Source organism: Pseudonaja textilis, chromosome 8, assembly GCF_049901715.1.
Source record: "Pseudonaja textilis isolate UNSWEBS1 chromosome 8, rPseTex1.2, whole genome shotgun sequence".
In the NCBI taxonomy this organism is placed as follows: domain Eukaryota; kingdom Metazoa; phylum Chordata; class Lepidosauria; order Squamata; family Elapidae; genus Pseudonaja; species Pseudonaja textilis.
The window spans coordinates 12,094,998-12,122,885 of NC_141997.1; the positions used below are offsets into that span (position 1 = coordinate 12,094,998).

The 27,888-nt window shown below is 37.5% G+C and overlaps 1 protein-coding gene across 4 annotated transcripts in view; it reads left to right on the forward strand.

The window, feature by feature from the left end:
• Positions 1-25,594, forward strand: part of MID1 (midline 1) — a 230,819-nt gene extending 205,225 nt beyond the window's left edge. For all 4 annotated transcript variants that reach the window (XM_026714194.2, XM_087938351.1, XM_026714195.2 and 1 more), the window contains exons 4-10: positions 4,468-4,575; positions 9,047-9,195; positions 11,763-11,890; positions 12,513-12,656; positions 22,390-22,551; positions 23,098-23,305; positions 24,330-25,594. In XM_026714194.2, the coding sequence (XP_026569979.1) occupies positions 4,468-4,575; positions 9,047-9,195; positions 11,763-11,890; positions 12,513-12,656; positions 22,390-22,551; positions 23,098-23,305; positions 24,330-24,678 (1,248 nt within the window). In that variant the 3' untranslated portion in view covers positions 24,679-25,594. The remainder of the gene's footprint in view (positions 1-4,467; positions 4,576-9,046; positions 9,196-11,762; positions 11,891-12,512; positions 12,657-22,389; positions 22,552-23,097; positions 23,306-24,329) is intronic.
• Positions 25,595-27,888: the final 2,294 nt, after the last annotated feature.

Genomic DNA, 27,888 nt, shown 5'->3' on the forward strand with positions numbered 1-27,888 from the left:
GATGCCTAGCTATTTTTCTCAAATTTTCACTTATTTATGTCTATGAAAATTACTCCTACTTACATGGAGTTTTCTTTGCCTTAGACAGACAGATAGAACTGGCTGGAATTCCAGACAATTTTAAGGTCAGATTACCTCTAATTCAGCTATTACAACATCAAATGGTAGCTCAGTGGCTGTGGAAGGACTCCTGAATCAAGATATACAGTATTTCAAACTAGGAGTGGACTTTACAAAGAAATGCAAGAATTTGCAAATGTGGATTAATAATATTTGTAATATATATTAAAATAGAGTATATATCTTTATATTCTAAATATAAATATACTAAAACTTTGTTCAGTTCATACATTTTCTCAAGATTTTACATGTGCTCTTGGGTTCCTGTGTATATATCTTAACCATTTAGAATTTCAGATCTCTAATATATTTTTTCTGTAAGAAAGAAGAGTAAAGAAGGTAGATTTCAGTGCATCTAAGATAAGCTCCCATACAGCCTATCTTAGAAATTTTGAATGAAATAGCTCTAACATTAAAATCAATAGCTGAGAACAAATGCTTTGATTAGATGGGTGCATATTGTTTTATATCATTACAGATAATAAACAAAATACCCTTTTGTAAGAAAAGAAGGATTTAGGTAGCTATAAGAGCCAATGTAAAATTAGTGTTTTTGCATAGTCGGTATTTCTGACAATCTGAAGTAAATGTGTAGATATTGTTCCATATTATATATTCAAATATATGCCCCTCCTTATATTTAATCCACCCTCTCCTTACAACTCTTCAAAATGTATCAAGAAAGAAGCTGAGCTGAACCCCTAAACTTTAAACATATCATCTTGATATCAAAATAACCCAACAGTGTTTCCTCTCGGATCATTAGCCACTGCTTTTGGCTAGTGACAAACTTGTGCAGCAAAAATTCAAAACCGAGCTATTTTTTGCAAGCAGCTCTGTTTTGTTACAAGAGGGAACTTGCATTTTTTGGGTTTTAAACCTATTGGCCAGATCTTCCCTTTTGAGCATTGCAGCAGCCATTGAAGAAGCTTGTATTTTTCATGAAGAGCACAAGCCAATCATATCCATTTGGTTATCTGAGCAGAGATCAGGGATCCTTTCTGTGTCACTTGGTAAAGGACTGCTGGAAATACGGACACCATCTCCTTCCTCTATATTGTGTATGTTGGTCCAGCAAGGAGGAGAGAATGTTTTGAAATGTGTTTGGCATTTATGAAAATCCTGCATTATTTAGTCAAGAATGAAATTGTTTTAGTCTGTTGCACAGAACATAATCAGAACACAGCTGTGGAAAAACCAGGAACAATTAGCCAGAGAGAATGGGGAGGAAACCTGTTTTCCTGGACTGCAGCTGATTTAAAAGACATAATTTTAGCCAATGTTTCCTAACCAACTGTGAGATAACATACATCATTCTTAGATTATACAGCACCGGAAAAGCAATTTTTCTCTAGGTCTTGAAACTCAGCTGTGCTTGTTCTATTTATATGAAAATACTTTTACATTAGTTATAGACATCTATTTTAACATGGTTTCAGGATCCACATACAAGGCTTGGGTCAAAAGAGATGGTTTGTTTTAAGTCCAAGTTCTCTAAACCCTTGAGAGCAAGGTGAACAGGTTATCTTGATAAAGCTGCCCGCAATAGGGCTGCAAACCTCATTTATGGAAATCTTCAGGGCAGGATAACGTTAAGCTGACAAGGAGCACTAGTGCTATTTAAGATACATTGCAATCTCCTTTCTTATGTGCTAGTCAAATCAAAAATGTTGCAACCTCCTTTTAATCAAATCAAAAAGAAAAGGAGAATGTAGGAAAGTGAAACAGATGGATGTTTTAAAGAAGCAAAATAGAATTTAATTACAGATAATGTATTGCCAGTATTTTCAAAAGACTTCTGTCCTGTAACAAAGATGTCTTTTAAGTCCAGTCACAATGGGTCTCTGCCTTCAGTTTCCATGAAATAGACTAAGACAAATCTCTTGTTTGTGGTTGAGCAAAATTTAAAACTATGCTTGCAGCCTGTCCCCCAATACACTACCTTAAATGATAATAGGGCTTTGTTTGTGGCAAAACAAATCATTAATGTTTTCTGTGTTTTCCTTATGTGGCACAGCACTGTCCTTTATCTTTTTTTTAATTACAAATTTAAATTTTGGAACAGTTAACTCTGTCTCAGAGAAACAGAAGAAGCAGTAGTACTATAAAGCTTTTGCAGGTAGTCCTTGACTTATTACCACAATTGGACCCAGAATTTAGATTGCTAAATGATACAGACATAAAGCAAAATAGCACATGATTACATCATTTAGCAACAGCTATTCTGGCATTCCCCATTGTAGTCATTATACAAAGGCAGGTAGCCATTAGCTGAGAAGCTGCCCCAATCTTGTCAAGCCAAGCCATTCCAAGCTTGGTTCCTTCCAGCCCTGAACCTCAGTAAAGTGAGAAACTGCCTCCACCTCTCTCCAGCCACCTAGCTGCTACCCATCTCTGCCTTTTTTGTCATCCTGCATTCTGCTTTACTGGGCAGCAAGCAGCACCAGAACCACGTGGTTAAGGGATTGCAAGAAGCCTCTGAGCCATCACATAGCTTGAAACCATGGTCAACCTGCCTCAGCATTGCAGCTGAAGCAGGTTGACAAAGCTTCAACATCCAAGAAGCCCCAGCAAATGCCAGCAAACATGCATTCACCCAGTTGCCTTCTCTCCCAGTTCCGTTTGGTGGCATTTTGTCTTTTGTACCCAGCTGCTGAAACAGGCGCTTCTTGGTGGTTTTGTTCTCTCCTTTTTGGATTTGTGGTCTAGGTTCTCTGCTGACCACTTTCTACACGGGGCTCCCCAGCCTGCCCAAGCAGCACAGTGCCAGGCCGCAGACTGGGGAGGGCCTAGCAACTGCCAGCAAGCGTCAGTAAGCATTCGTTTGCCCAGCTTCCATCTCTTCCAGTTCCCTACACTGACCTGTTATGGCTGAAGCAGAATCAATTTACAACCTTTGTTTGTCTATCTTTCACTGCCTTTGCAGTCTCTTTTTCAAATCCATGACCACCATGTCACCCTGGACACTTCAGCTTTTCTGGTTTTCCAATTTGGCCTAGCAGCACAATACAAATATAAATGTCGGTTAGTGGGAAGGCTGGAAACTGTTTATCTAATGAAAAAATGCCAGAGGTTGGCTTGTGCTTCCTGCATGTAGTTCTCTGGGACAACCAGGGGTGGGATCCGACCGGTGTAACTACCGTTTCGGTGATTTACAATTTGCACATGTGTGTAAATCGTTGTCATCTTGCTGCCTGGACTGCTAAGCAGCACTGCACGTGGGTGCACAGCACTCGAAAAACTCCTTTTTTACTGCGTTTTCAACTGCAGCTGTGCCACACAAATCAGCTGAGGTTGAAAAACCAGGAAATAAAGGTCAGGTAAGTGCCAGGACACACAGGTGGGCCAAAACAGCAGCAGACATAGAACCGGTTTTATGTCTGCTGCTCTTCAGAGCTACCAGTTCTACAGAGCCAGACAGAACCGGTAGAATCCTACCCCTGGGGACAACCCTCAGAATTTTCCCATTGGGCCAAATCCTTGCTTTGGCTTCCTGGGTGCTGTAGCTTGCTGGTAATGAAGGGGCTTCTTTTGTGCCATGTACGAGGATGAATTCAGGAAGATGAAACTTCCAGAAGTAGCTTTATGCTGCACCAAGGCTTAAGAGTTTCTTGCAGTCAAAGAACTGCGTGTGCCAAGAAGCCTCTGAGCTGCAGCATGGCAAGCAGCTGCAAAGCCATTACAGATATTATAAATATATATATAATCATGAAGTTATAAACAATTAATAGCTATGCACTTATTATATTATTTCTTATAGCTTATTGATCATTTAATCAGTGATTACACAGAGTTTGGCTATGTTCTTTAAATCACTTCAGAATAGAAGTGTCTTGACGGTTAGTTGGGTTGAGAATCTCTATGGTTATGTTTTGATTGAAATTCAAATTATTTGCAGTGACTGTTTGATAAATTGTATAATACTAGATATGTTGGTGTGAAAGGAATACATAAGTCTAAATAGTAAAACAAGAAAAGGGAATTTGATATTGTTATTGTTTTGTCATCTCAGTAATGAATGAGATAGCCACCATTTGGGGGGAAAATTACAACTTCGTCTGGAGAAAATTAGACAGGAAATGATATGTAGAGGAAATAAAGAATGAGAAAATTATATTGCAGGAAATCAAAATTACATTCATTCAGTATTCGATATCACCCATATATTATAATAGTTACTTGTATCAATATTATCTGATAAAATATATTGTTTTCAAGAATTCAAGCATTCATTCAAGTTTAAGAGCATTTTAAAAACATGGTTATGAAACAATGCAACTTTGTTAGCTTTATCTTGTTTTGAATGTTTCTAAATTTATTCAGTGCAATGCTTGATCTCTTCTTTAGGTAAATGCGTCTCGACAAGAATCCAAGCTGATGGAAGAATGTGACCTGCTTATAGAAATAATCCAGCAAAGACGTCAGATAATTGGAACCAAAATCAAGGAGGGAAAAGTAAGAATATTATCTTTGAGGTTTTGAAATAGATTAAAATTCTTACTAAATGGTTTATGCTCTACAAAATTTCTAATTTCTTACTTAAAATGCACATCTTGAAATCCCCTTGACAGTCGCTTCATTTATTTTCCTGTTGTCTGAATTTATTAAATAAACATTTCAGTCTTCATTTAAAATCTGTTGAATGCCTGTTGAAAGATACCATCTTATGTTATTTTATCTTTCTATTATAAGACACTTTATATAAATAATAACTGTACAAATGATATTTGCAAGGGAAATTCTGTTCTATTCACCAGAATAGTTTATATAATAATATTCTAAAATATTTATGCTTTAATTGTTTGAAAAATTTCTTAGGGCAAAAATTGTCTATAAAATAAGAATTCATAACTTATAACCATCTACATAGATGATATTAATAAGTACTATATGCTTTATATAAGTACTATAATCATCTATTAAAGACACTTACACAAATTAACTTTCTTAGTTTGCTCTGTAAGAAAGCAAGTTCATGAAGCATATTGAAGGAAGTTGAGACCATTAGTGTTTTACAGAAGTAAAAATTTAATGAAATATTTATTGTAATGTAGAAGAAGCTCAAATTAAATAATTATTAATTCTATGTCTTCAGTTCTCCCTCTGGTCCGATCCAACAGGGGGTGCCTAACCGCAACCTGATTGGTCACCAGTTTGACAGCTCGGTATAAAAGGAGCTGTCAAATGGGCCAACTGTTGCCTCATGGCTGAGCTGAATTAGCGTTGTAAGCGCGCGAAGCTTAAATAAAGCTTGAGCAACCAAGCAAGCCGTCTTGCCTCAGTTTGTGAGTGTGTTTGCTTCCAAGAACAAAACAATGGCGACGAAGGTGGAAATGGGAAACTCCTAGAGGCCCCTGGTCCCATCTGCATATTGATTTTGCTGGGCCCTTTCAAGGTCAAACCTTTTTAATTGTGATAGATGCCTTCTCCAATGGGTGGAAATATTACTCATGGCCTCACCACAGCTGAGGCCGTAAGCATTACATTACAAAAGATATTTGCCACCCATGGGCTGCCAGACCTAATTGTTTCAGATAATGGTCCTCAATTTACATCCAGGAGTTTTGAAGTATTCCTTATAGGGCTGGGGTTGCTCCTTGGTTGCTCCTTTCAATCCTTCTAGTAATGGCTTGGCAGAATGAGGGGTAAGGTCAGCAAAGGAGGCCCTGGCAAGAATGGGCCCAGGTCCATTGCCAGCAAAAATACCCCAATACCTATTCTGTCAGCATACAACCCCATGCCCTTCTACCAATTGCAGCCCTGCCGAACTATTAATGGGCCAATGGCTGAGAACAGTCCTAGACAGGCTGTTCACTTGCATGCCTGAGAAGCCTCTGGATTCATCCAGCAATCCTAGGGGGTTTAAGGAAGGGGACCCAGTTTATGCTAGGAATTTCTCAGGCAACCCCCTGGGGCTACCAGCCACCGTTACAAAGGTAACAGGGCCTTGTTCGTATATATCAAGCTGGAGGATGGCCAGGCATGGAGACTGCATATTAATCAATTAAGGGGGCAAGGGAGTTATAGGTCTGTGGTCCCTATCCCAAGAGAAGATGAGAATCCTTCGCTAGCTGAAGCTGGGCCTACCGCACCAGTAACACGCCACCAAACAAACCTACCAGAGTCTCCAGCAGTGCCACCAGTCAAGCTGATCCCAGCAGAGATCCCAGTGCTGACTCCTGAAGCTCCAGCATCAACAACTCCGGCACCAGCAACTCCAGCCTCTTCCAGAAAGCCAGCACTGGGCAGATCAGCAAGGTTCCGCTGCCGCCCAACCTACCTCATGGAATACGCATGTGCCATCGAGATGAGAAGGAGTGCTATATCTTCAGTTCTCCCTCTGGTCCGATCCAGCAGGGGTCGCCCAGCCACAACCTGATTGGTCACCAGTTTGACAGCTCAGTATAAAAGGAGCTGTCAAATGGGCCAACAGCTTTTGCCTCATGGCTGAGATGAATTAGCATTGTTAGCATATGAAGCTTAAATAAAGCCTGAGCAACCAAGCAAGCCGCCTTGCCTCAGTTTGTGAGTATGTTTGTTTCCAAGAACAAAACAGTTAATAACTATACTACACATATTTCTGATGTAAATCTCTGTGCAAGGTAAATCTCAGGTACTACTCAAGCTTGGTTACCTAGCTAACTTTGAAATCAGTTTCAACGTGATCCTTTGTTTCTCTGCTTGTTTGTGTATGTATGTGTGTGAAAGGTGGGGGGGGGGACACACATATGCAAGCTACTTACTGTAGTCCTTTACTGCTAAAGTAACTTGAAGAAATCAACAAACTCTCCTTGTGTGAAAAAAGCTTTGACAAGAAATAACATTAGATGCAGGTTAAGTGGGCAGGTTAAATGGTTCACTTAGCTGTCAAGATACTCCAAATAATTTAAAATAGAAAGCCCTGCAGGCAAGGGCTGTTTCAAGGACCATGGTTCTCTAGGTTATTGTTTGACAAGTCCTGAACTTCTTTACATATTAACAAAGTTCAGATCCCCCCAGAATTCCACCTGACAACCTTCTGTATAATCTCCTTGGTTACTTAACTGTAGAGCAAATGCATATTCTACCACCAAAGTTCGTACACTTTTTACAGAATCAGAAATGCTGTTCCATTCCAAACTTTACGTTTACATTAAAGGAAAGGATGAGATTTTTTTATTATTATTAACAGATGTGCTCATTACTGTACTTCATGCTTTTTGGAAGGGGGAAGGGAATAGTTTAACAAACCCGATACATTCATTCCCAAACAAGGTATGTACACCAGTGAGTGGTCATGACAGCCATTTCCAAATAAAGACAGTGTGTCTTGCATTGTTCCAGCAAATTAAGCAGGTGTTTCTACCAGCTGCTTTAGCAGTATTAGTATGTAGTTAAGCAGTGAACATTGTATATTTTGGAATTAAAATTTCATACAAGTTGTCCACTTTCTCAGCCTAATGTCAGTAAAAGGCACTACAGTGTCTGTAAGTGTATTCGAAATAAAGGCCTAGTATCCACATGCTAGATTTATAGGACTGTTTTTCCAAAGTATCAAGCCTTACCAAGTTGCAGGTAATTTCAGGAGTTCTTTTGTTTCTTTAGTGAGGAATGTCAAAGATTCAAATCTACATGATTCAGAAAATAGGAACAGATGAGTCAGGAGATCTTGTTTTTGTTAGCAATATAGGATGCTTGAGTTGAAAATAAATACACGTAGTTCTCAACTTTAGAGACAATTTCTTTAGCGACAATTCAAAGTTTAATGGCATGGGAAAAGGTGATTTACAGCCAGTCTTTACCCTTAAAGCCTCTGCAGCATCCACATGGTCATGTGATCCAAATTTAGGCCTGCAATTGCATGTATTTATGATGGTTGTAGCACTTTGGAGCCATATGATTGTCATTTGCAACCTTCCCGGCTGGCTTCCAACAAGCAAAATCAACAGGTTCAATGTCAAGTCAATCTGTTAAGTCAGATTCACTTAACAACCACATAGTTCACTTAACCACAAAATTCACTTAACTGTTTAACAGTTGTAACAAAAAGGCCATAAAAGTGAGAATGGTTCACTTATCAACTGCCTTGCATAGCATTGGAAATTCTGGTCCCAATTTCTATTGTACGTATGAGAATCGTTGCACTGGATTAAACACACAGGATTTATTTAATATGCCATTCTATTCCCAGAATCTCAATGGAAAGCTCCTAAGCAAGATACGAGAAAAAAAGTTGTTTTTATTGTTGGGAGAATTGCAATCTTGAATGTAATGAAATGTAGGTTCTTGTCAGGTTACTAAAGGAGGCAAGCACTAGAAAAGATTGAGGTGGCCTTTATGTTCTGTTACTCTTCCATTTCAGATAGAATTCAATACTGTCTCAGTAGGTTCATCTGAAACATAGTTGCAGTGAAAATAATCTACCAATTCAATTAGATTGGCTGTTAAATAAATGTTTAGCATTGCAATGTATTGAATATTAAAAGTGAATTGGAATTAAAGCGTTCCATTTGTATCACACTGATTATGTACCCACTTTTGTTAATATACCAGGCTTAGCGGGGCGGGGGCGGAATCCTCCAGGAAAAGACATTTCCAAGAACGAAGATTTATTTTATAGTCAAATTATTCCTTTTGTTCTGAGGTCAAGAATTAAAGCACCTTGGAAATCACAGTAGAGCATCCAAGAAACAGAGCCTGATGGCAATTGAGATTTCTTATTATTAAAAAAAAATGAAAGAAAGCTGTGATTATTTTGGATTACCCCACTCTGGATAATATTAAAAACTTCCTTAGAACTTAGGCTCCTATTGAAATAGAAGAGGAAAGCAGTTGAGCTGTTTCCTTTAGTACTCAATTTGAGTTATAGCTATGGTCTTGAGCTATAGTCAAATATTAATGCCCATTTTTGTGTCCAAAAAAGTAACAATTTTCTTCTTTGCTCCAGGTTGGGAGACTGAGAAAACTGGCCCAGCAGATAGCTAATTGCAAGCAGTGTATTGAACGGTCCACCTCTCTCATCTCACAGGCTGAGCAATCTTTGAAGGAGAATGATCATGCACGCTTCTTGCAGTCGGCTAAAAATATAACTGAAAGGTAATGCCATAAATTGAAGAGTTCTGAGAATTAGATAACCTTGCTAACTAACCATTTTCTTTATAATATGTCAATTGGATGTTTAAAGGAGAAATCAAATCTTTGGGATGCTCAAAAAAACCCACACATCTAAAGTAGTGTATAATGTAGGTATAAAACATCAACATATCCAACAACTGGTATACAGAAGCAAAATGTCAAAGACAGATTAAGAAACATCATTCTAGAAAAATGTTAGAATACTTCCATATAATTGCATATTATGGCGGTGCTATGGCTCAGCAGTTAAGATCCGGGAATTGTCAGCTGGAAAGGTTTCAGACCCAAGTTCCACGCAATGGGGTGAACTCCCATCCTCACCCTAGCTTCTGCCAACCTAGCAGTTCAAAAGCATGCAAATGCAAATAGATAAATAGGTACCACTTTGGTGGGAAAGTAGCAGCACTCCGTATCGGCATGCTGGCCAGAGGAGCACAGAAAATGTCTTTGGACAGTGACAGCTCAATGGCCTTGAAATGGAGATGAACATCACCCCATATAGTTGGCAACAACTAGTGGAGTAAAATCCACAGGGACTCATTTACCTTTTCTTGCAGTCTTCCATATTTTTATGCTGTTAAAACTCTTCCTGTGTTTATATATTTGTTTGTACCCTCAAATGGCATTCCAAATGGTGCATTATACAATGATTTTTGAATTGCTAATTGCTAACCTGAAGAATGTGTAAAAATCCAGGGTTCATTAGTCCTGTGGAATTGAAATTTTAAATGTTCAGGCCAGTTTTATTTGCAAAATTGTGGCAGTTGCAACATCCCTGCAATCATGTGATCATGATTTCTGACACTCCCTGCCAGCTGTCCACAAACCCAGCCAGTGGGAAGGCCAGCAGAAAGTTGGAAATCAAGTCCATTCTCACTGTTTTTTTGCCTGCCTGTGATCTTTTCAGTTTATCTGCTTAAGTAACAAAATATTGACTCATTATTGAAGTTAGTTCAATAACTAATTAAAATGCACTCGGTTGTAATGAAGTTCAGTCTTGAGAGTTCAGATTTTAGATGACAATTCTTTTTCTTGGGAGCATTTGAAGCTTTTTACCATTTCATGAATGGCAAATTAGCAAAAAAATACTGAAATGTATACCAGTCACTTTTAGGAGAAAATACAGTAAAGTAACATTGTTCATGGATTCCATTATAAAGATCACAAATTCAGTTCCCAGCAGCTACAAGCAAGCAGGCGGTACTTCATGGTATTAGGTAACTTTCTACATTCTAGTTCAGTGGTCCCCAACCTTTTTTGTACCAGGGACCAGTTTCACGCAGAAACACTTTTTCAAGGAGGGGGGGGGGACGACACTTTTTCAAGGGGGGGAGGGGGAGGAGTCCGAGTTTGGTGGTTTGCTTGCAGACGTTTCATTACCTGACTAGATAACATCTGATGTTGTTACCTAGTCGGGTAATAAAAAGTCTGCCAGCAAACCACCAAGTTCAGGGAGCGCCAATACCTCCTCATTGCAACCCTGAGCGACAGATATTCTCTTCTATTGGGACATTTAAAACAGAGGGTTTCAGCTGCAGATTCAGGAACTGCGCCGGGCTGAGGAGCGCCTTCAAAATTGAGTGCTGGGCGGCGGCGGCCCACAGCTGTCTCCGCGGCTCAGGACAAGTCCCTGCAGGATGGCTGAGAAGCTCCGCCTCTCAGCCCTGCCTCCCTCAGGTGTCTCCCTCCCTCCCTCAGCCTTATCACTCAGGTGTCTGCCACGTTCCTCTCTCAGTTGCTCTCTCGCTCCTCCACCAGCCCAGGAAGAAACTGCTTCAAAGAAGCTGGCAGGGTGGCTTTTCCTGTCAGCGCAGCTCCTCCAAAGCGCCCGTTCACCCCCACCCCGCCGCCCGCAGTTCAATCCAGTGCTCCGTTCTGCCTGCCTGCCTGCGTTTCTGGTTGTTTCGGAGCAGCTTCGGCTGAGTAAAAGAGGCGAATAGTTATTATTCTCAGCCAAAGCTACTCCGAAACAACCAGAAACGAAGGCAGGCAGGCAGGCAGAACGGCGCACTGGATTGAACTGCGGGCGGCGGGGTGGGGGTGAACGGGCGCTTCGGAGGAGCTGCGCCGACAGGAAAAGCCACCCTGCCGGCTTCTTTGAAGCAGTTTCCTCCTGGGCTGGTGGAGGAGCGAGAGAGTGACTGAGAGAGGAACGAGGCGGGAGGAAACCGAAGCCGCTGAGCCGGAGAGCAGGGCAGGCTTTGGTTGCTTCCTCCCTCCCCTTCTTTCCTTTGTGTCCTTGATCCCTGATCCCAGCAGCATTCACCAAAGGTGAAGAAAGCTGCCATTTTTATTTTTTTTTTATTTTCTTTGCGGCCCGGTACCAAATGATCCATGGACCGGGACCGGTCCACGGCCCGGTGGTTGGGGACCCCTGTTCTAGTTGACATATGGCTGATCAGGGATATGAAAATTACATTAAATACATGTTACACAGCACTTCTTAACTTATTTTAAAAGTATTTGCCTTACGTATCCTTATGTAAAATAATTTTCAGAACTAAACCCACTTGTTTTTTAACTTGTAGGGTTGCTATGGCAACTGCATCTTCCCAGGTTTTAATTCCTGAAATTAATCTTAATGACACTTTTGATACTTTTGCACTGGACTTTACCAGAGAAAAGAAACTGCTTGAATGCCTTGATTATCTTACTGGTAAGAATCAAAATATATATAAGAACCTGTATACTTGTTTTAACATAGAGAAGAATGCATGTGGTAATATTTATTGGATTAAAAAGAGGTTATTGTGATTTAGGGAAAATAGCATTTTAATGAACAATTTTGCAATACTTTTACTGTTTTTTGCAAATGTGTAGATAGGGGTACAACCACACAATCCTTCCCAGTTCCAGGTGTGTATATAATAATATCAGTTTAACTATGTCCAAAATAAGTTTGTTTTATTACAAATTCAAGCTGAAGGCATTCAACATAAGTATTCTCCTCAAACTGTTACCATGTCAGAATCCCATAGGTAAAAGTAATATCAGTCTTGGGATGGGTTCTGAAGAAGATACAGAAGCAGGATTTGGGAAGTATACTAAAGTAGTGTGGTTCAATGACATATGAGCAGCAAGATCCATTCTGCATGAAAATTCCATACTATAAACAATTGTGTCTCTGGGTTATTGAATTATATAAAGGATCTTCTTGGTAATATTCTTGCAATTTCATGCAATGATATCCAACATGTTTTTTCTTGTTTTCATATTTTTGTGATAAATGGGTAAATGAATGTCTGAGAACTATAACAGCTCATTTAACCCTTTTTCAGCTCCAAACCCACCAACAATTAGAGAAGAGCTTTGCACAGCTTCTTATGACACAATCACAGTTCACTGGACTTCAGATGATGAATTCAGTGTGGTCTCCTATGAACTGCAGTATACTATCTTCACTGGACAAGCTAATGTAGTTAGTAAGTACAAAGCATTTTAAACTAAGGCCATAAAAATGAAGCATTGAATTTAAATTTAAATCTAAGAGATTTATGTGGAGCTTTCAGAATTTTCACAAACAGTGATTTAATGGAAGCCAACTCAGAGGCTAAAGGTATAATGCTTTAACAAGATAAAATTATAATTAAACAGCCTTTAACATTATAATTGATATACAAATGTATTATAATAGATATTTTGCAAGGGACATGGCATGAGTTGATTACAACTGGTGTTATGCTAATTTGATTTTTAAAAAGTGAAAAATTGCCCTACTTCCCCTATTTCACCACAAGGAATACATGAAGAAATCCCAAACTTCTGAAGGCCAACAACTTTTCATTATAGACACACTACTGCAAGAAATTGATATATCACATTACAGTTCATACAAAAATGAGAAAGAGGAAGCAAAAGCAAGAGAACAGACTTGTAGAGAAGCATTTTCAATACATTTGTGAAGCAATTGTGTCTCCAAAGGGAATGTTTCATAGCTACTTACTCACTTTTACTTTGCAAACATCATAAAACCTGGTTCAGTTCTTCATTTTTCTTAACTTAAACAGGCAGCAGAATAATTGGCTTTTCTGGAACATATTGAAAAAGACAATATCATAAATTGAAACTTTTGAAAAGTAAGCTGAAGTATTTAGTTGCTATACATTGCTGTCAGTGTATACAGGATTGTGAAAATATTTATCAGTGTATTAATGATATAACAGATACATTTAGCAACAGGAATCCTTTGGTGGAAATTTATTCAGTTTCGTCTTTTCTTCATAATAAATGTGTTTCTATGAAGTCGTGTTTATTTTGACATGAATCAATTTAAACTTCTTACTCAACAACTGAATACCATTATCCAGTCATCCTAGAAAGTTACACATTCCATATTCTAAACAGTTTAATGTTGTTTTCCACCATGTTCTTTAGTTGTGAGAGAATGTTACTTAATTTTGAAGATTAAAAACTTTATTTTTGATTTTGATCTTCACTCATTTAGATCTTATCTCATGTAACCTTACTTTAATGACTTTTGAGGCATTGAAATAGTTAATACTACGTATACACCTTGATCTCCTGCTAGAAAAGGTGGATTACAAATGAAATAAATGAATGCACTGGGACTGTTGTCTTTTTATTTACTTGTGATACTTTTTGTAGGTTGCTTTACTCACTTGGTTGTATTTTTTACATTTATTTGTATAAGATAAGGTCATATATTGTTTTTATTTTATTATCAGACATCTCACTTTCTTATTGTAAAGGTAGCTGATATATTTTATTTTTACTGAATATTTAAACTATATAAACATGCATTTTGTCTTCGTTTAGATTGGGTAGATATTTTTACAGTAAATAAAAATAATGAGGCAATGAGAGAAATCTGATTCAAATTCTTGTTTAAATATCAATTTTTTAAAGTGATACTTCATAGATTTTATTTAAAATGGTGCATGTCTGCCTCCTGATGTAGATATTGTCACTTTTGTTCTTCCAAATAGAAATGGGATTAAGAGATGCAACAACTTTGTTCTTGCATCTCTTAATTCCACAATGTATATCTTGAATGTGTGTGTATGTATGTATGTGTTATGATAAGAGTTATTAGAACTGTTGACTAGAGAAATTTATTTTAGTTTAGTTTAGTTTTTTAGTATTCATTTCTTGTTCAGTTTGTGAGCTTTATATTATCTTTACAAATGATATTTTTAAAAATCTGTGTATAAAAGGTGTGTCTACTACTCAATAGTGTCTTAATGCTGAAATATATTTTCTTTGTAAATTAAGAATACTCATGTTTGAGAAATGATCAGACTGGCTCTTCACTTATTAACCAAGTGCATTCTGTTGAAACATTATAAATTGGATTCTAGATCCAGAATCTAGTTTAATTTAATATTTAACCTAAATCAACTGTTCCAACCTGATAGGAGGATTTCTGATTAGTGAAATTAAGGTTTAGCTTTCAAGGAATTCTTAGGTCTGCAATAGCAGCAACCATGCTTGGTCTTGATGTTATCCCCTTGCTGGCATTTCTGGAGGTAGCTTAACCTCCTACCTGTGAATAGGCAACTTCCATGTTTATAGGAAAAATAGAATTAGTATTCAGTTTCTAAGCAGAAATCTATTCCAAGATTAACCCCATGTATCCGTCTTTCACATTGCTTAAAATTTAACTATGTTTTAAAAATATGATTTTTAAATAATTTTTATTCACCTTGGTTTGGTTTAGATTAAGCATCAGGTTTTAACCTAATTTTCAATGTGTGACCTGCTATATTTCAAATCAGTATATTTCAGAATATAAAACAAACACATTATATACCGATGGAAAAGTATTGCATTAACTTGGTCACCTCATATTCTTGTTGAATGGTTTAATAATGAAGACTAGTGATTAATTCCATATTAAATAATGATGAAAATGATGTTTTCTAATATTGAACATTGAAAATTGAACATTTCCTGAATCTTCTAGATATCACTTAAGCTATATCATCTATGTGAAAATATCTGATGAAAGTGGGCAAAAACAGGAACACCCAAGCTGATGATATAATTCTTGGAAACACATATTTTGTAGCAAGCCTGCTACAAAAGTTGAGAGTTTTAAACAGCAATTAGAGCAAGACAATAAAGTGAAAAGGCTATGAAAGAATTCAACTTTCTTAGATTAATCACTAGCAGGCAGGAAATGCTAATTGCTAGTAAACTGTGATTCACTCCATTTGACTCACTTTCTGTCTAGCATCATGCTGATGGAAAGCACATTGTGTGGTAAAGACAATATTTCAGCTGCAAAACTCTTGAAGAGAGACTTTAAACAAAGCCTGTATTGTGGGAAAAAGAGCTGAGAATGTTATTCCAGTCTTAATGAAGTAAAGCTTCATAATGAATCAGCATGAAATATTTTGCCTTAATGGGCTGTGAGCGGGGCAAATATTTATTATATGACGTGGTTGAGATAGGTTGGTCATTTTGCAGTATCATCTTATTACAGTGTGAAATGTACAAAGTATGGTGTGAGAAGTAGCTTCTGTTGTGTATGGTGTGTGAACATTTGGTGTCAGTTTCCTTTTCTTTTTTGGTCAGGCTATTTATTTATTTACTTAGGAGATTTATATTGCCACCTATTCGCACATGGCGACTCAAGTCAGCTTACAAGAACTTAGTGATCTCTTGAAGTTTTGGACACAATTCCTAAATGACTGCGCAAATTATGCTTTAAAACACCTGGAGGATATAATGTTAGATACTTTTAAGTAGAATATTTTCATACTGAATTGTTTCGAGAATCAAACTAACCGGTCCTAATGATGCTTCATGTTCTGCTGTTTTCTATTAAAGCTTAGACAAATAAAAATAACATTTTAATGAACTAATGATGATTAATTGTGTTTATATCTGGCTTGTCCATCCAGACAATACTGAGTAGCTATATAGCACGTGTATATGTAAAAAAAGAAGAATCAGTGCGGTCATTATGGAGATGCCATTTAAAGTGAAGTAGAATGTATATTTTATATAGTTTTAAATACAGGTAGTTCTCGACTTACAACAGCTCATTTAGTGACTGTTCAAAGTTACAACGGCATTAAAAAGTGACTTATGACGGTTGCTGTGTCCTGGGATTAGGTGATCAGCTTTTGAGATCTTCTGATAAGCAAAGTCAATGGGGAACCCAGATTCACTTAATAACCATGTTACAAAGTTAACAAATCCAATGATTCATTTAACAACCATCATAAAAATTCATAAAATGGAGCAAAACTCACTAAATAAATATCTCACTTAGCAACAGAAATTTTGGGCTCAATTGTGTCTACCTGTACAGGACTACCTGTATAATTTTGTAAATTTTTATTTTTAGTATCTGTGCACAATATTCTTTACTGTTTTGACATTTAGTATTTGGCATGGTATTAGGTAAGCAGAAGTTGAAAGTGAATATTTCATTTAAATTGACGGCCATAATCATTGCAAAAGAAATTGAAAAGCTCATCAATGTCAGCCAATGCATTCATAGAGAAGTAATAGCTGTAACTTGATGTGCAATGACTATATATTTATTCTGTAGAACAATGCTTTGGTTAACACCTGACAACATTTACAGTTTAGACCTTTGAAGTGTCTTAGAATTTGCTTCTTACTTTTCCTACAAATTCTTATATTAGATCAATATTCATTATCCATAGGTTAATTAGTAACTAAAAATATTGCATTAATAAATAATGCATTAATTTTATCCATTGCTTCTTGTCCTGCCTTCATGTGCTTTGGAGAATATTTTGACCCCTATTCTTTGTGGCAATCCCTTAGATATTGGTACACTGCTATCATGTTACCCCTAGTCCTTTGTTTAATGTGTAATGACTTTGTGTAATGAGCACAACTAGTAACAACATCCTTTGTCCCTTTCCTTTCCACTTATTATCCATATTATTTATGAACTTCCCTCTAAAAGTCTTCCAGTGGGGATTTCCCCCCTTGTTACGTCAATATCATATCTATGACAGAAAACAGATTTGGAAGGGACTCTGTTTAATTGGATGTATTGATTGCTTGGATGTATTAGAAAATGTTTTTAGAAAAAGGTTTCTTTCTTTACTTTAAAAGGGTGATTGATTGATTCTTTATAGATAAACTAGCAGGGTACCCGTGCTTTACTATGAAACTATGTGACTGGGCAAGTTTTGGGGGAGGGAAATAAGAAGGGGGGGGGAAATGTGCATCTGTCTACCAGCATCCATTGGTATTCATCTGGCTAGCGTCCTGTTAGTGTGTGAGGGAATTCAGGGTTTGGAAAGTGAAACAGTATTTGCTGTGTGAGCAAGGAGACAGCAAGGAGCCTGGGCATGGCTTAGCTCAACTGTTCTGTACTAAAGCTGCTTGGTGCTGTGAAACTAAGACTGAAACTGAAAGTCCTCTCCTCTGCTTGTGTTTTGCATTTGGAACAGATTTCGTTTCAGGGGAGGAGTAGAACTCCTTAGCATCAGATTGTGTTAATAATAATACATAAAATTCAAATGCTCTGGTGGTCATTTCAAAAAATCCTTTCTTAGTGAGCACCTAGAAGCCAAGAGGAACATACGTGCCAAATTTCAAGTTTGTAGGCTTTACGGTTCTGGAGATTTTGTGATGATGTGTGAGTGCTTTTTTGCTTTTGTAGATAAAGATTCAGATAATTCTCCCTCTGCAACTGTGTGCATAATGGCTCATCTGGCTATAAGAACCTGAAATACATTTAAGAAGACAAGATTTTACAATTGTCAAAAGTACTGAAATCTGGAATCTTGGTAGAAAGCTTTCTAGTGTCTCTGAATTCATCTGGCAGTTGCGTTTGAATTACTACTGTCTTCCTAATTAAGCACAGATTTGGAGCTCATTCAGTCACAGTAATTTTCCTGTACTCATATTACCATTATGCTTACTTAATGCAAACACATCATATATGGCCAACCTATTACATATTTGTGCTAGTGACTCTTCAAAAATCTAATTACATGGGTTGATGAATTCATTACCAAGAAATTATAGCCAAAATGGGATGCTACAATTATACACTAACCCAACCATTTCCTTTGGACTATGTAAGGAAAGGGAAAGAATCCAGTTTACATATTGCGCTCTGCTTGGAAAATTCTATGGTCAATTGTACTATAATCTTTAATTGGGTCCATTTCATTAATGCTTAATATTATTTGATTAATAATTAATATGCTTCTAAACATGAACAAGTGCATGAATTCTGCAGAAAACTTGAGGGCATCCAGCAAATTCAAATTAGTCTGTTGGCCAGATACACATTTGTTTATAGTGGATCTTTGCTACAATATAGACAGTTTTATTATTTATCTATTTCAGTTTATATAGCCATGTATCTCAGGTTCTTGACTCTGGGCAGCTAACAGTATTAAAATAAAATATAAAAGACTAAAAGCACAGAAAACCATCTGCCCACAACACACACAGAAACAATGGCCAGGGTAATAACAGAGGCATCAATCACAAGTCAACATAACCAATGTATGGACCAAGCCCCACCTTTCTGATCCCTAATAGTAGAACATTACCAACTGTAAGTTAAAATATTAAGAAAACATTATATATAATTAAACAACGTGAAAAAAAATCAAATTTTATATATATATTCTTAAATTTTCACGGGTATTTATATGTATGGTATTCAGCTTTGTTCGGGTATTTTCCCACGTGCTTTTAAAGTTGTACCAACGTTGTAGCAGACTCTCATCTGCCATCATCAGGCTTCTGTATTGTGTTCATCTGTGAGTCAGACTTTCACAGCCGTTTCAGTTTTAAATTTGGGGCTAGCCTACTGCTTTGCCAGAATGTTTTTTTCTTAATCCTGATTGGTTGGGAGTCTTTGTCTGTGTTTATTGGTCTTGGAGTTTGCTGTGTTCTGCTTGATTGGTGTTTCTAATATCCTCTGTCTGTTTTGTGGCTTTTTTTGTCTTGATTGGCTGGCAACATTGTGTTCCTGTATTGGAGGCTTTTAGTGCAGCTTGGCTCCAAGTAAATGGACGGCTATCGTTTATTAGGAAGCTAGGTTTCATCTGGGTGCCTGGTTGGGGTGTGTTTGAGCTGGATGTATCAGGGGGGATCTGTTTGTGCCCAGGTGTTTGCCTGGCTTGTGGTGTGGAGATTTTTTTGTTTGTGAGTGCAGGCTTCCAAATGATTGACAAGCTGATGGAGTCATCTCTTCTATTCATGCTTTCAGGTCTTTTTTCAATCTCTATGGCTTCTCTGATAATTCTGTGGCTGGGGTTTTCTATAGTGGCTAGGGTTTTGGTGCCATTGAAATTGATGCTATGACCTGTTGCTTTCATGTGTTGGACTAGTGAGGAAGTGTGTTCCAGCTTTTTTACTGCATTTTTGTGTTCATCCAGACGGGTACTTATTCTTCTATTGGTCTGTCCAATGTATGTGGCCGGGCATGATGCACAGGGGACTTCACATATGCCTTGGTTTTCCAGGTCAATTTTATCTTTGGGGTTTCTTAGGATGGCTGCTATTTTTCTATCTGTTTTGAAGGCAGTCTTGATGTGATGCCTGTGTAGTATCTTGCTGATTTTGTCTATAGTATCTCTTATGTAGGGCAGGACAGCTGTTCCATAGGTCTGTTCATCTTCTAGGTCTCCATTATGTCTCAGTGTGTTTTTGTGGATCAAGCCAGTGATTTTGCTTTTGTGGAAGCCGTTAGCTATCAGCACTTTAGTCAGGGTGCATAGTTCAGTCTTTATGTGTGTGTTGTCTGGCAGGCATTTGGTTCTGGCGATTAGTGTTTTGACCACGGAGTTTATTTATGCTGGGTGATGGTGGGATTGGGCGTTGAGGTAGCGGTTAGTGTGTGTTTTCTTCTGGTATATGGTATGTCTTAGTGTGCCATCTGTTTTTTTGTAGATTAGTGCATCTAGGAATGGTAGTTGTTTGTTTCCGTTTCCATGGTGAACTTGATTTTGGGTTGTGTGCTGTTTAGGTGTGTTAGGAATTTGTTTACGTTTTCTTTTCCATGGGGCCAAATCACAAATGTGTCGTCGATGTATCTTAACCATAGTTTGGGTTTGTGGGTGGCATTAGCTAGGGATCTGGATTCGAATTCTTCCATGAACAGGTTTGCAATGACGGGTGACAGTGGTGATCCCATAGCGTCTCCTTCAATTTGCTTGTATCTTTGTCCTTTGTATATGAAATATGTGTTGGTTAAGCAGTGTTCTGCTAGTTCCATGAGGTGTTTAGCTGGTTGGTATTTATTTTTGATGATTTCAAGAGTTTCTTTTATCGGGACTTGAGTTAATAGTGAAAACACGTCAAAACTTACAAGCAGATCTTCTTGTTCCATGTGTAGATCTTTGATCATTTCCAAGAAGTGGTATGAGTTTTGTACATGTGAAGCTGCTGCTTCAGCATGGGGCTGTAGCTGCTTCGCTATGTTTAGCTAGGTTTTGTAGTGGTGCTCCTCTGAAGCTGACTGTGGGTCTTAGAGGTATGCCTTCTTTGTGTATTTTTGGGAGGCCACATAGTTTGGGGGATCTGGAAGATTTTTCTCTTGGGATGATCATCTGTTGGATCTCTTTGCTCATGTGTCTGGTTATCATTTTCTTCTTGGTTATTTTTTCCAGATATGTGGTTGGGTCCGTGTTTATGGGTTTGTATGTGGAGTCTTGGAGTAGGTTTTGTTTCGTAGTCTTTTCTATCCAGAACACAGCAAACTCCAAGACCAATAAACACAGACCAAGACTCCCAACCAATCAGGATTAAGGAAAAAAACATTCTGGCATAGCAGTAGGCTAGCCCCAAATTTAAAACTGAAACGGCTGTGAAAGTCTGACTCACAGACGAACACAATACAGAAGCCTGATGATGGCAGATGAGATTCTTGCTGAAACGTCGCTACAACTTTAAAAGCACAACTATAATGACGTGGGAAAATACCCGAACAAAGCTGAATACCATATATGTAAGTACCCATGAAAACTTAAAAATGAATACACACACACACACACACATACATATATATATATTATTTTCAACCACATAAGAAAAAAAGCATCACCAGCTTACTAAAGAACTTGACAATTGTGTATTTTAAAGATTATCTCTCTGTGTGTCTGTGTGTATATTGTATTTTAAATAGTTAAAATGTATTAATATTACTAATTGACTCTTACACTGATGTTTTTATAATTAAATATTACATATTATATCATTAAATATTACAATGATTTTCTCCCACCCACCAACCTATTTTTGGAACTTCATCAACAAAAAAGTTTTGACGGGAAAAAAAGGGAGATTATCTCCGGATTGACTTTCCCTTCCAAGTTCTCAGAATTCTATCTGATATATCTCATTAGAGCCAGTGTACTTATCTTTGATTTGTATTTATAGAGTATTTAAAATTTACACTGTACCATATGTGGTACAGTTATTTGATATCCTTGCTTTAATGCATATCTTTTTAAAATCAAAAGCATGAATTCATCTTCATGGTCAAACCAGCATTACTTTACAAATATTATCTCTACTCAGAGGCCCACAGTGAATAAAACTGGAGAGGATTCCAAATTTTGTCTTATCTCATTGTCATCACAGTAACAGACTCCCAATATCCAATAGATGGTAATATCTTACAAAAGAAATGGATATCCCTGTATCATACTGTTGAAAGGAATTTGGCAGTTGTTAACTTTCCCGTAAAAGTTTTAGTGAACTAAAAAAAACAGATGGCAGGACTGAAACCATTTTCCGAAAATACTTAAGACAGTTTATCTGATGTAATTTACAAAATCTACCTATAAGTTTATACCACTTGTGGAAATTCCTAGCTTTTTTCCAGGTCCATCCCATAGTCTATCCTCACCCCCATCCCTCCTTCACTTATATCTTATAGGAGCCTTTTACAATTTAATATAAACTCTAGCCTAGTTGTCATCTCATTAGAACAGTAAATTGCATGTGGATGCCCCCAATGCAGATGGGCTCTTTCATTTCAGTTTTTTTATTCTTGAGATGGAGTGTGGATTATATCTCAACATCAATGGAAAACTTACTGTTGATGCTTAACCGTTCAAAGAAGCAAAGGACTTCTGCTCCTTTGAATTCTTGAACAGCTTCAGGTTCACCACCTTGTTTCAGGTATAATGAATGCATGCTTCATAAAACAACTAATGTTTTTGATTTGAAATGCAGGTCTGTGTAATTCAGCCGACAGCTGGATGATTGTTCCAAATATCAAACAAAATCATTACACAGTGCATGGCCTGCAAAGTGGCACCAAGTACATCTTTGTTGTTAAGGCCATTAATCAGGCTGGCAGTCGCAACAGTGAACCCGGAAAGCTGAAGACAAATAGTGAGTAGTTTTACATTTAACCTAAATACATTTGCTTTTTCTTTCTTCTTGATCTGACTCAGTTAGACACTTGAAAAGTACAGAAATAGTGTACTCCCTCCCATTTTAGTGTTTTCCTGTACAATTCTTATTCCATTCAGCAGAAATGTTTGCTGAAGTCTTTCAGCTGACAACTTCGTATTAATATTCATTGACACACCTAAACTCTGAAGCACTATGAACAATTTAGGGAAGGATACAAAGGGAATACTGTTTACTTTTGCTTTCTAAAAGTTTTCATCCCATGCTAACATTTATTTTTATATGCTGCTTATCTAAACACAATCAAGGTTTAAACTTACAAAGGTCAAAATAGCAATTGCTAAGAAAACAAGGCAACTGCAAAACATGGCAGGACCATTGAATAAATTAAAACAGTTCAGGGGTGGGAAGGGGACTTATGGGAAAATAATCAAATAGCATATTAATCCATCAACAAAGTTAAATACCGTTTTCATGCATGCTGACACAGGCTTTATTTTAAACTGTTATCTTGTTATATTCTAGGTCAGCCATTCAAACTGGATCCCAAGTCTGCTCATAGAAAGCTAAAAGTGTCTCACGATAACTTGACTGTGGAACGAGATGAAACCTCTTCTAAGAAGAGCCACACCCCTGAGCGCTTTACCAGCCAAGGCAGCTATGGAGTGGCTGGCAATGTGTTTATTGACAGTGGCCGTCATTACTGGGAGGTGGTTATCAGTGGAAGTACATGGTAGGTGGGGTCAACCCATGCAAGAACACATACTTTCATTCCCTAAATGATTCATAACACTTCAGATTTGTTCACTTTAACAGATGCAAAGAAACTGACAAAATGTTATAATGCAGCTTTAATCTGGGGGTTTTGTTGTTGGTTCCTGTGATAGTAAAAAAAAAAAAAAGTTTATTATAAAGGCGGCAGCAGTTCAGATTATATTAATAGCTTTGTAGCTTAAATCAGATTGGATGAGACCAGTTTACAGTATTACTAAAATCAGGACTTGGAAACATAGCTTCTAGGCAGAGACATTTCCAGATTGGGATTCACAAATCCAATCTATTCCAGAAACCATATCAGAACGTAGAATGAAGAAATAAATTAGAGAATATTCTAGTAGTGATTTTTTAAACTAATAGTTCAGAATAGGAAAGCGCGATGGCTCAACAGTTAAAGATGCTGAACTTGTCAATTGGAAAGCTCACAGTCTGGGTTTGAAACCCAAGCACCACACAATGGAGTGAGTTCCTGTTTACTTGCTCCAATTCCTCCTAATTTAGCTGTTTGAAAGCATGCAAATGCGAGTAGATAAATAGATACCTCTTCAATGGGAAGGTAACAGCATTCTGTGCATCTCTACATATAGCCATGCTGACCACATGACCACGGAATCGTTTTCAGGTAGTGTTAGCTCCCTTAGCTAAGAAACAGATGAGCACTGCCCCCTAGAGTCAGATATGACTGGATAGGGGAAACCTTTACCTTTAACTGTAATAGTTCGGAGCCATTGTTTTAACCTATATAAGCTAGGCCTTCTTCATTTTGACTGTTACAGTTTCATAACATGGCTCTTTTCATAGCAGAGAAATTTGGGACAATAAGATTTGCAGTGACTTGCCTCACACATTAGACGGAAGAATGTTAACTAAATATATACTTTTTTTGAACTGCAAAAGACATTTTTAAAGACATTTTATGGCTTCAGAAATACAGCAAATATATGACATGAATTATATATTTTCTTAATTTTGTTTTGTAGGTATGCCATTGGTATTTCTTATAAAACTGTACCAAAACATGAATGGATTGGAAAGAATTCTGCTTCTTGGGTTCTTTGTCGCTGCAACAATACATGGGTGGTGAGACATAACAGCAAAGAAATTCCAATAGACCCTGCACCCCATCTTCGCCGTATTGGCATTTTGCTAGACTATGACAATGGTTCTTTGGCCTTTTATGATGCCTTGAATTCTCTACATCTTTACACTTTTGATATTACATTTTCACAGCCTGTTTGCCCAACATTCACAGTCTGGAATAAATGTTTGACAATCATAACAGGTCTTCCAATCCCAGATCATTTAGATTTTATTGAGCAGATGCCATGATCAATACTGAATGAAGATGGATGATGAATGTCCTATGGACCTCACATATACTTTTAGTGACTTTGATTGGAAAAGGGAAATACATTTCACACAAAAAAGAAGTCTTTACCTGTTTTCAGCCAAAAAGTCAAAATAGGAAGCTCTTCTTGGACATTACTATTTGTTTTGTATTAAAAGCATTTATGGCTTTAATAATTTTTCAAATTGTTTTTGTATCTAGACTCCTTCAGAAAATTTATAAATTATTTATATTAAAAAAACCACTTTGAATAGGAACCCACAATTTGGTATTTGCATCTGAGCACCTCATAACAAAGACTTCTTTTTGCACATGAAGAGCTGTGTCACAAAGGTTCCTACTAGATGTCTCCAATAATTTTATTTTATAATAGAGTTATTTGGAAGTATTTGAAAGAAGGATACAATACTTATTCTTCAATTTTGTTTTTATGGTGCTTTCCTAGCAGTCACTTTTCACTCCACAAAATATCGCTTCAATTTGGAGCGCATTAAATTATACTTTAATGTATAAAGTCAGTGTCTGAATCAACCAGCAGTCAATATTATTAATAACAATTTTCTTAAATACTAATTATTCACCTCTGTCACAGTTAGGAATATGTATTTTGTATTTTTCTTTTTGGACTCAGAAAACCATCAACTAGAATGAAACAGCTAAGATAGATCTAACATTATGTTTTAGATAAATGTATCACTAAGCTCAAATGATGATCAATTTCTGATGGTATTGATTTGGTTACATATCATTGAATAGGTACACAAAGCAGCCACATATACAGTGCTAGGGTTAGGCAATGTACAACTGATTTTAAGTTTAAAAATGAGATTTTGTTATGTTATAGTATATCAATAAAAATAGTAAAAGGTATCTGTTTTGTAAACAGTGCCAGAAAGAGCCGTACTTCACTGTATCATTCTGTGGGACTTCGAAGGGATCCAGGGTTTCAAGTTTCTTCGTTATTTGTTTCTTTTGAGGAGTGAGGTCTGTAGGGTCAAGTTTTTGAGGTCAACAAGAGTTCCAAATGAAAATACTTAATTGTAAAATCTGCACACACAGACTGAAAATACTTTTACTTTAAGAAGATACATTATTAAATCAACGTATTCTGCTGAGTTTTTTTTTTACCTGAAAGGAACACCAAAATGATTACAGAAAGTATTAGGGTCACTAAAAATGCCAACAATGAGGTAGTAAATCTTTTTTGTCTGTTCTTGCTTTTTCAGAATCAGTTTCCTTTTGGATAAATGTGATCATTTTGTGTATTTATGAAACAAATGGTAAGTTCAAGAGTCAAACAAGTTGACTAGATATGCAATGAGGGAGAAGTCAAAACTGTAAGATGGGTTGTCAAAACTAAGACATGATCAAAACCACTTCTCTCATATATAGATGTGCCCCAACACACATAAAAAGAATGAACATTCAGCTACAACATGGGGCTTGCAGGTTGCAAAATCTTGGCAGGTTTTAATATACTATGCAAATATACATGCAAACATCGGTGACCAGATTTCCAGCCTATTCACAATGCTATATCATTCCTGTTTTCCTCTCAGTCAAGCATTAAATAATGTTTCTAGCCTAGATTAAACAAGTAAACAAAAGTTGATCAACAGTTTCTGGTCTCTACCTCTTTGAGGTTTTTGTGGTAAATGGCTGAACCCTTCACTCGCTTTTTGGTCTTTATCTAAAAAGGTACTTTAAGTAAATAAGCCCTGTAATCACATTATCTGCACAAAAATGCTCATAAGAATATAATTTGCCAAGCTAAATTTCAGGGGGACAAAATAGTTAAAAATTGATATCATGGCAGCCAATCAAAGACTAAGGAATTTAGTCCCCTCTGTCTCCTTATGAATATTTATCTATCATGCTGAATATCATGCTGTCATAATGTGTACATTAACATTTATCTCATCCCTTGCTATAATGTTTTTCAATCTTGGCAGCTTTAAGATGTGTGAACTTCAACTCCCAGAATTCCTCAGCTAGCATGTATACATTTGAAGTTGCCAAGGTGGAAAAACACTGCTGTAGCTCAACTGCTGTCCAAGAAAATGAACCACTATAGGAACCTTGCACTATACCAGGGGTGTCAAAACTTGATCACGTTGTGGGCCAGATGTGACGTATCACAGTATTCTTGCCTTTGCGGAGACAGAGCGGGTGTGGCCTGCACAGATTGTATTCTGCCCACAGGCCTCCAGTTTGACAGGCCTGCACTACACTTTCTAGCAAAACAATAAGCCCCCTAGTATTTGTTAGAACTATTAAGAGCTAAAAACTACAAACTTCTTTTTTGTAGAAAGATCCTTCTTCTGGGTCCCACCAGGTGTCTCTCCCTATGGGAAGGGACCCACAGCATTCCTTGCCTCTCCGTTCTGGTGAGTCAGATAGATGTGACAAACAAGAGATGGCCCCTCAGATAACCTGAAGGGTTTTAAAGGTGAAAAACAGCACCCAGAAGCAAGTCAGAAACCAATGCAGCTCCCGCAGGAGAGGTGATACATGTGCTCACCAAGGTCTGCACAAAACCATGCAAGTTGCTGGATTTTGCACCAACTGGAGCTTTGGATGCTCTTCAAGGACAGCCCCATGTAGAGCGTGTTGCAATAGTCAAAATGGGAAGTGACTAGGGCATGAGTGACCGTGAGTAGGGATTGTTGGTCCAGGAAAAGGTGTAACTGGTGCACAAGCCACAGTTGTACAAAGGCCCTCCTGGCCACGATCACCACCTGCTCTTCAAGCAGGAGTCATGAGTCCAAAGAACCCCAAACCCAGAGCCACTCTGTCTTGCCAAGGTTCAGTTTTAACCCGTTGTTCCCCATGTGCTACTTAATTGGCTATTAATGCTTCCTTATTTATTTCATATAAATTAACCCTAATATCTTAGCCTTTCTATGCAAACTTTCTTGAATGAAGACATTTCCTAAGAGACTCTGAAGGAGCATTGCATTTAATGACCATACTTATAGCACCATAAAATATTTGTATAAAAAGTGATAACCCATACAAGTCTGTTGTGGCCCCGATTCCCGAGCCTATGCTGTCTGAGGAAGAGGACCTGGAAGATGAGCGGGAGGAACTGGGAATGCCTTCCTCCCCAGGACCTTCCTCCCTGGCAATGCCTTCCTCCCTGGTAATGCCTCAGGTTCCATCAGACAACCGAGAGGAAGAGCCTGAGATTA